Source organism: Lactuca sativa, chromosome 2, assembly GCF_002870075.4.
Source record: "Lactuca sativa cultivar Salinas chromosome 2, Lsat_Salinas_v11, whole genome shotgun sequence".
Taxonomy (NCBI): domain Eukaryota; kingdom Viridiplantae; phylum Streptophyta; class Magnoliopsida; order Asterales; family Asteraceae; genus Lactuca; species Lactuca sativa.
In genome coordinates this window covers 159,004,620-159,013,977 of record NC_056624.2, presented here as the reverse complement: position 1 = coordinate 159,013,977, position 9,358 = coordinate 159,004,620, and the positions used below count along the sequence as shown (strand labels likewise).

Genomic DNA, 9,358 nt, shown 5'->3' with positions numbered 1-9,358 from the left:
ACTTGGTGTTATAAAACATATTGTTGTGTGTGATTTGGTTAGTGAGTGCAAGCAAGCATTGTATCAAAGTTTATCCGTTCCTTTTATCCAAAGTAGGATAAAAGCGATATCTTTAGGCCCCTCGATGATTTAGTGATGACAAATGTAAATGTTCGGCCGGGCTAGGGCTAATTTGATTTGTTCAATTAGTCAGTCCTCATAAATCGGGAATTGAGATATAGTACAAAGAGAATGATTTGAAATCATATCTCATATGATATCTAGAATGGAGGAATATATGATCCCTTATCTAAGGACACGCGTATCTGATATGATCAGAGTTGACAGCGGCTTTGGAAAGCTACGATTGCAGATCGGGATCCGAAGTCATACGCAGAATAGTTGTTAGACTTATCCAAGTGGGAGACTGTTGGATTAGTGTCTAAGTCCATAACTATTTTGGTATGTACTTAACCCGATGGTGCATGGTCCTTTTGGGTTGCCTTCACCAAAGCAACTTGATTGGAGAAATAAATAAAAAGAGAGGTTATTATGATTTATTAATATGTTATAAGAATAATATATTAAAGGAAAAATCATATTTGTTTAATTAATATTGGTCAATAATTAATTAAGAATTAATTTTGTGATCAAATGTAATTAATTAAACTAGAGGGGTTGAATTGTAATTATGTGATAGTTGTAAAATAGGGCAATGGTTATCCTTGTTAAAGGATGGACGAATTCAAGGATAAGGATATCCTTAAAATCGTCCAAAGGTCCAAGAGATAGGGATTTCCAAGGCTTATCTTATGGTTGCTTGATGGGCAAGCAACTAGATAAGGATAAGGACTAAAACCCTAATCTTTACACCTATATAAACCCCCTAAGGCTTATGAATTCGTCTAAGCCTTCCCTAGAAGTCCTAAGGACGAATTCAATACCTCCCATCTCTCCTCATATCTTCTCCATTTGCTCTTGGTGTTTGTAAGCCATTAGAGGAGTGACACTTGTGACTCTAAGCCTTCCAAAGTCAATTCAAGGAGGAATTGGGATTGTTATTACTACATAACAATCAAGGTAATATCTTAAACCTAATTATATGTTAATATTGATTTCCATATGCTAGAATTAGGGTTTATAGTCTTGGATTCAAAGCATGTACAATAGAGAAACCTAGATCCAAGCATTAGGGTTTGTATGAGCACATAGGATGTCTTATGACCAAAACCCATCAGGTCGGGCACCCCAGAATTTCCCGACAGTAAGTATGCTATGTGATTGTATGGGTTGTGGTACAATGGGGGAACTCACTAAGCTTCATGCTTACGGTTTACAGTTTTGGTTTCAGGTACCTCTTCAGCGAAGGGGAAGGAGCTGGCGCGGTAGCGGCACATCATACACACACTCTTTGTTTTCCGCACTATGAGTTATTCTGGGATTTGTACTCTGACATTATTATGTTTTTACGATTCGTTTTTTCAGATACGGACATGTTTTATTTAATGATATGATCGGATGATATTGTATTACAAACGTTTTGTAAATCACTTAATCAAAAATGAAATTTTTGGACGTGAAAATTGGGTCGTTACAACTTTGTTCGCAACAACAAAACAATTTAGAATTGTAGGGAATCAACTCCAAGGGCATAATCGTCCAACCAGGCTCTTAATACTATTTGAAACCAAAATCGTGATAACTTGAAGGGGATTACAAAAATTAAATACCCCTAGAGCAATAATGGTATAATCGTCCAAATTGGCAAAACAATATGTAGAGGGAGGCACCTTTAAAATCCAAACCGACCAAAGAAAGAATAACGTAACCATACACCTAGGTAAAACTCCAAATCCAGAAAAGTAACACGAAAGCAAAACATCTAGAAAAGCTAAGTAACAAATGGAGAACTGGACAATTCCATAGCAACAGGGGCATGATCGTCCTAAATAGGAGAATACTTCCATTACAACTCTGATGAGCTCCACATTGGAGAGTAGATAAATATCAAGATAGTCACAGAAATCGGAAGAGAAAATGGTATAAAAAAAGATAAGAAAAAAGAGTTTAGAGAAATCGAGCGACAAGAGATTAGAGTTTGTATAAATCACCGTTCTTGTGTACAAGAAAGAAATCGGGAGAGGGTATCCATTATGTATCCAAATACGAGTCTCTTGACCAATTGATGATCGGGGAAACCAATGAACTCGTCTTCTAAATTTGGACCTTTCATCATTCTAGGAGACGATTGGGAAGACGGGAACTAGAGCGAGTAAACCCACAGTCAATCCGGGATGAAATCATTTGGGCCGAAAACCTAATACATTAGAATGATGGACTAAAGTTATGCCCCTCTTCTCTTTGCTGTCATGGGCCTCTGCCCAACTCGCCCAGGCCGACCCTGTTCAAAGTTTACCACATTCATGTCGACCGGTAGATTTTCAAACAAATTCGTGTTCTCTTTCTCCTTTCTCCTTGAGCACACTGCTATATAACAATCAAATCAAATGTGGTGGGTTCATCATAAACTAGTAAGAAAAGGTAGTTGAACCAGGAAAATGGGAGGAAATCAATAAAAGATGAGCAAATTAAAAGACGGTTGAGTTTTTTTTCAAGATGACACACAAATATGAGAAGGGTATCCATTGTTTTCTTTTAATCTTGCTATGACGCTTAATTACGATGTAAGTGTTTTTGTGTCGTAACTGTTTTTAAAAGATGAAATAATTTTATAACAAAAAATGTTTGCCGGAAATCCTTAAGATTTCACGAAGCAGGACATAATATTTATGGCTGACATTTTTCATGTCATAAAACCAGTGTGAGTTGTAATTCGTACATCATTAAAAGCCTTTTCTAGTAGTGTATTCACTTGATTTCTTATAAAAAGCATTGAATTTGATTAAATCAAAAGTAATCATATTGTAAAGATACTCATTGACGACTTTCCGTAGAGAAAGCAAGAAAAGTGACATGGAGGATTCTGTTTCATTCAGACCAATAGTAATAGTAGGCTGCCTGGTGTATGTTTTTTTTAAAACGCATAAAAACCTCACCATCATCAACCCTGAATCCTTGATTTATTTGATCTTTGCAACATCCATCCCTTTCTCCATTACATCTACTTTGGCATTCCTCTTTCACTACGTAGCTTCTCATTCGCCTCTAATATTTGCTTTGGGTTTTTGCAAACATTATCAGCAACAATGGAATTCTTTAAAGAGCCAATATGAATCCTCCTTTCATGATTGTGTACATCAGTAGGTCTGGTTAGCTCTCTTTTCCCCAATGATTGGCCATCCTGAAGCATCAAAACGACCTCCGACATGGTTGGTCTCTTCGAAGCTGGCGATTGGGTGCACAACAAAGCAATCTCAATGATCTTCATCACATGTTCTTGCTGGTGTTGGTTCAAGTCCAATGTGACATCAATGAATTTCATATGTGTTTTCTTCTCATATGACTTCCATGCCTGTTCACCCAATTATATCAAAAAAATTAAGAGTTCAGTAACTATTTTACAAAGAAAGTAAAATCTACTAATGTATGCATCACCTTTATATGTGAAATATTTGTTGTTTTTAAAAACATAATTATTTTAGAAGATATATACTTGTTACATGATCAAAGTTTTGTTTGAGATTGTACAACTTAAATATTTTAATGGTGTAAGCAACAGGGTATACATTCAGAATTCAAGTCTCTGAGGTCATATACTGAAGCATAGTCAGCATTCAAAAGGGAAAAGAGGAAGTACACATTATTGCAGGAGTTGTAACTTGGGTATATTCTTTGTTAAATTATTTGTTTTGCTTTCTTATTCTTTCTTCATGCTATGATTTGAGGAAGGAAGCATGTTTGTTTGTATCTTATTATTATATTTTTTCTTCTTATATATATGTACTGCGCCTCCTATGTAATTTTTTTCGTTTCTTATTAATCTGATCTTGTCATTCTCTAAACAGAACAGCTAAATATGAGAAAAGGTATTAATATGCCATCTCACATCTTCCAGTAGGTAGTCGGAGGATGATATGTCAGATTTCACTTCAGTACTCCTCCGGCCACTAATGATTTCAAGACTCACAACTCCAAAGCTGTAAGTGTCAACTTTATCCGATAAAACACCTTGAAGTGCATATTCTGGCGCTGTGTAACCCCTGACATTGTATTTCATAGTAAAAATAAAAGAACTTAATTATCCACAAACAATAATTGTATCAACAGTCTTACAATGTCCCAGCAAACTTGGTGCTAACATGAGTTTCATCCTCAGGTAGAAACCTTGCCAGACCAAAATCTGCTATCTTTGGTTTAAAATCATCAGTAAGAAGAATGTTGTTTGATTTAATATCTCTGTGAATGATTTTGACATGAAATTCGTTGTGTAGATGAGCAAGACCCCTGGCTATCCCAAATATTATTTCATATCGTTGGTTCCAGTCCAGAGTTCCCCTTTCAGAACCTTCATTATGAACAGATATTAGCATACCAAGTGTTTCTAAATATTGAATTTCACATGAATAATTATCAGTAGTTTTTCAACACCAACTTACCCCATAAGAATCGATCAAGGCTTCCATTTGGCATATATTCCAGGACTAGAAGTAGATCAGATCCTTCACTGGACCATCCAAGGAGACGTAGAAGATTTCGATGATGAACGTCACTTATAAGCTTAACTTCATTCTCAAATTCTTCTTTTACTCTAGCATGTTGTACATGAAGTTTCTTTACTGCCACAACATTGTTATCATCAAGGGTTGCCTATAATAAATCATTCAAGAGTTTGTTTCAATAAGTGAATAATAAGGAAATTGTATCTCCAATTTGTTTGTAGAAAATGAGAAATGTTGACATACGATATCTAAAGTTAATTTGATAGGTTAACCTAGAGGTACTAACTTATAGTACGAAATCTGGGAATATCACAATTGAGAAATTAAATATCCTCCTACTGTTTTCTCCTACTTATATTCCTATCCATGTGAAATAGTGACAAATATCATATTTGAATGATATTAATTATATTTTAATACACTTGTCATCATTTCAAATGGGAAGAAGGATAAGTAGGAGGATATTTAATTTCTCATCACAATTACAAGCCATATGTGTATTGCGGCAACAAAAATTTCAGTCCCAAGGGTGTAATATTTGGAAAAAACATTCTCACGTGCTTGATAAATATAAATAACATTTATATCTTAAATATTTGTCATTCAACTATTGTGCTTGTAAATGAATCTTTAATAACTAAGAAGTTTAGATCTAATGAAATGTAATTCATGAGAAATTGTTTGTCTTTCCAGGAAAATAAATATTTATATGTTGAAACCAAATTGAAATCAATAATATCATTCCAATACGAAAATTCTATTTTATTACCTTGAATACTTCACCAAAACCTCCTTTCCCTAGAATATTCTCTTCCCCAAAATTATTGGTAGCCAGCTGCAGATCTTTATAATTGTAATGTACTGCACCCTTCAAATCTTCTGCACTCATGGCATAACATGGTCGACATGTATACAGATTGAGTTTATCGTTATAATTATTATAAAACTAAATAAAATATTATGATAAGAACTATATCCTGAAAAACAACAAATGATCAATAATTCCACATGATCAGCCACATCACGCACCAACCCGGTCAACCAGGTGTTGATAGCCTCATGGTCGGAAAAAGACAAATACAAATGTGTCATAAATACACATAACACATATAAACAATCACCTTGCTCAATCTCTTTAGCTTTCTTCCGTTTTCGATACACTAACCACATGACAATGATAGTGAAAAACAAAGCTATGCCAGCAATTGTTCCAACAATTATGGGTACCTCACTTGAATGCCCTATCATATAATCAAAAAGAAGTTATAAACCCAGGAAGTCTAGATCCGAAGAATTGATTGTTTCAGGAAATTGAAAGAAGTGGCCTCACCTTTTAAGACACTTGTGATATCTGTTGTTTGGTTGTTATTGAAAAATGGAGTCGTTGAATACCTTGCAAAACAACCCATGTCGAAAAACCATCCTTCGGTTCTTGGAAGACAATTATTTAATTCGTTATATGCTGCATTCATGCAATTTTGACATGGGATTTTATTTCCATCACACTGTCCAATCGCATACACTGTTGCATTATCACTTGCGATTTCCCTTGTCAATGCTACATAGAAATTAGATGCTTTTGGAGTAGCATCTCTAATATCGGTTAGCAAGTCATCTACAACTCCTTGAAAAGTTGTAATCGGCTGTGATGCTGACTGATCACCACATCGTGAAGATGGTGTGCCAGTCCCATCCTGGACCACATTTGGGTTATTATAGAAGTCAGCAAAGTCTTCGTACCTTAACAAGAGATGACATAGAAGATTTAGAACTTCTTTTTCCAAAGCTTCTTTAGATTGATATGAAATGATAATTAAAATTACTTTCAAAAAATAATAAATTATATGTTCAAGAATTGTGATTTTCAATAATCTCTTCGAAGGAGTGACACAATGGATTTGAGGATCAATCCACATTCCGCTTAGTCTGAGGGCTGGTTTGTTAATTTCTTGTTGCAGACCACTCCGTTCTGTCGTGAGGACCGATATGTTTTTCCTTGCTTTGGTCCGCCTACACAGTTGTATTGTACTTTGAAAACTATCCCCAACTTGGAAACTTTGGTTGGATTTCTCTATTGTTTATGTATTAATCAATTAGAGGCACCCCAAAGGGTTTAGATCATTTAGATGAGCGACGGATTTGAGTGAATATAGAGTTTAAGTGTGATATTTGGAGTGTTTTTTATAAATATCATGATAAACAAAGGAAACTAGAACAATCATGAACACAAGTATATTTGAATGGAAACCGTTGCAGGAAAAACCATTAGGAACAAGAACTTGTATGTATAAAATTGCCAATGGGAAGAAGGGATTATATGAGTATAAAGTCGACAATAAGAAAAGTGGATAGAAATAACTGATGAAAAAACTATCACTAGAAATGCTTTATTTATAGCCTTTTTACAAAAGAATCTTAAAGATCCGAAACTTCTAAATAAAACGAAATAATGTCATAGAACTAGTAAACGTGGAAAATAAGTAATCAACAATCCAAGCAATGGAAATTCGTCTACACAGCCTTAATTCCGAAAACGCTGCCTTAACAGAAAGTATTTTTCATGCAACTGCAACACTTATGCCAAAGTGTTGCATTAACACGAAAAAGTTCAACGATGGAATTTAGATCATACTTCAATAATGTTTTAAATTCCCATAAAAAAATATTTGTGCCTTTTATTTTAGGGGATTCGAAAACACATTGTAATTTTGTTAAGTCCGTGGTTGGTATTGTAAGTTTTGTTTGACTTACCAATTAGTCAAAAGTTTTTAAATTAAATAAAGGAAGTTTGGCTATTGCAATTCTTAAAAGAAAGAGTATGTTTAACTTTTCTAAAAAAAGTTATTGGTCTAAATATAATGTTGTTTCCTATTAGGTTCAGTTGTATGATTCGAGTTTCATTTCACTCTATCTAGCATAAAACAACCATTTTAACCTTCTTTCTTGTTTCATCTCATTAACTGTACAAACACAAGTTTCAATAACAATTCAAGAACAACAAAATTTATATCAAATCAAAGAAGTGTATTTATGATCGAAAAGTGGTGTTAAACATGTAAGATATATATGGAGTGTAAGATTGTCTCTCCAAAAGAGCCCTTACGGATAGAAGAAGACCCCAACATATATAGATACATAAGGAATTGTGTCGCATCAGTGTGATACAGTAACACTTCCCCTTAGAGATTGAGCCTTGATGAGGCCAGACAACGATGTGTTAAGCCATGGGGGTGCAGATGCCAACTCTGATAGTATATTATATATATGTGTAGTCTAAAACTGTCTTTCCAAAAGAGCCCTTATAACGAAAATAAAGACTCCAACATATACAGACATATAAGGGATCATGTCGCATTAATGTGGGATATACTAACAAAACATAATTATTTGATAGAAAATGGTTCCCCAAGTGATGATCAAGAAGTTTACCAAGAAAAATAGATTAAACGTATATCAAATCAAGGTTGAAATATTGTTGAACAACAAGGTGTTTGGATTCCATTTTTTAGTGAGAGGCTAACAAGCGTAGATGAGGCCAGGTTATAAGAAACAAGAAAAGGATCATTCTACGACATTGTTATCAATTTCGAATGAGATACATTATGAAGTTACCGATGAAGAGAGTGTATTAGATTTATAGCAAAAGATTGAGCCATTATATATGACTAAATATTTCACAAATAAGCTTTTGTTAAAAAAAATTTGAATACATTAAGGATGAAGATGCATTCTCTCTTTAAAGATCATTTATATGAGTTTAACTCAATCTTAATCGATTTGAAGAATGTTAAGGCAAAAATTTACGACCAGTAAGTAAGGATGAATGACACTTCGATCTTTAAATACCATTCAGATGAGTTGAACTCAATCTTGATGGAATTCTTCTATAGTATAAAAGATATTATAAAATCCTAGAGATATTTTTTCATCAAAATAATGCTTAAAAGTATAATATTGGATTATTGTTTTGCAAGGCATATAGAGATAGTGATGTATATGATGCTCGCATTGTTGCTTGTAACACGTAGGAACAAAAGTTGAAGGATATTTAATTTCTGTTATATATTACAATGATCACTTGGGTGTAGCAAGTGAAACAATTTAATTTGTGCTTTGACAACAACAGCTCTACTAAATTAGTTAAGCATAGAATTGTAAATATAGTAGACTTTACCTGATAAAGCAGTTATCGAAGAGTGTGTAAGCACCATTGCCAGCTGTGCATTTGACCAGTACAGAAACGCCAGCATCAAAACAAGCCACACACTGATCTTTGGATAGGTAGTTCCTGCACTGAGCTGCTGCATAGACCGTGTCCCCAGCACTTAAATCCTGTGCTCTTGCAGATAGTACTCCTTCATTCATTAATTGCTTTCTGAGTTCAGCTAAGGTAGAGTTACGATTCTTGATGAAATTTGTAGGATGTATTGGAGCGATACTACCACAGAACGATTGAAGATGAATGTTAGTGTTGTTATCATGGTCGTTTGACTGTGAAATTCCTGGCTGAATCAACAAAAACACAAGAAACACAACTAAGACAACCATCGCCCACTCAACGTGAGAAGCCAGAACAATTTCAGAAGAATAAGGGGATCGAGGAAGTTGCCTAACAAGTGCTGATCAAAGCCAAGTGAATTGATTTTGACTAAACTTTGTCACCAATAAACTCAAATGATGTATAAATGTTGGGACCATATGATAATTGATATATAGATGACTATTTAACTCAAGCAAAGACGACTATAATAACCCAAACA

The 9,358-nt window shown here is 34.4% G+C and overlaps 1 protein-coding gene across 3 annotated transcripts; it reads right to left on the bottom strand.

Moving 5' to 3' along the window:
- Nucleotides 1-1,631: 1,631 nt before the first annotated feature.
- Nucleotides 1,632-9,358, bottom strand: LOC111916060 (cysteine-rich receptor-like protein kinase 2). 3 transcript variants are annotated; one of them, XR_002858368.3, is made up of 9 exons: nucleotides 8,773-9,358; nucleotides 5,929-6,338; nucleotides 5,720-5,839; nucleotides 5,368-5,477; nucleotides 4,536-4,746; nucleotides 4,213-4,444; nucleotides 3,986-4,139; nucleotides 3,036-3,451; nucleotides 1,632-2,466 (listed from the first exon to the last, which is right to left on the bottom strand). XR_002858368.3 is itself a non-coding variant. In XM_023911708.3 (8 exons), the coding sequence occupies exons 1-8, from the start codon at nucleotides 9,144-9,146 to the stop codon at nucleotides 3,101-3,103; spliced, it is 1,962 nt and encodes a 653-aa protein (XP_023767476.1). In that variant the 5' UTR covers nucleotides 9,147-9,358; the 3' UTR covers nucleotides 2,856-3,100. The 3 variants fall into 3 exon arrangements, 1 of the variants encoding a protein (XP_023767476.1); XR_002858367.3 differs by having other exon boundaries at nucleotides 1,632-2,463; XM_023911708.3 differs by lacking the exon at nucleotides 1,632-2,466 and having other exon boundaries at nucleotides 2,856-3,451.

Bases quoted from the DNA above. Each gene is read 5' to 3' on its own strand.
- LOC111916060 (XM_023911708.3), bottom strand. From the start codon at position 9,146: ATGGTTGTCTTAGTTGTGTTTCTTGTGTTTTTGTTGATTCAGCCAGGA. The intron at 4,140-4,212 runs GTAAGACTGTTG...ATACAATGTCAG, and splicing joins ACCAAGTTTGCTGGGACATT to GGGTTACACAGCGCCAGAAT. The intron at 3,452-3,985 runs GTGAGATGGCAT...TTGGGTGAACAG, and splicing joins CCGACTACCTACTGGAAGAT to GCATGGAAGTCATATGAGAA.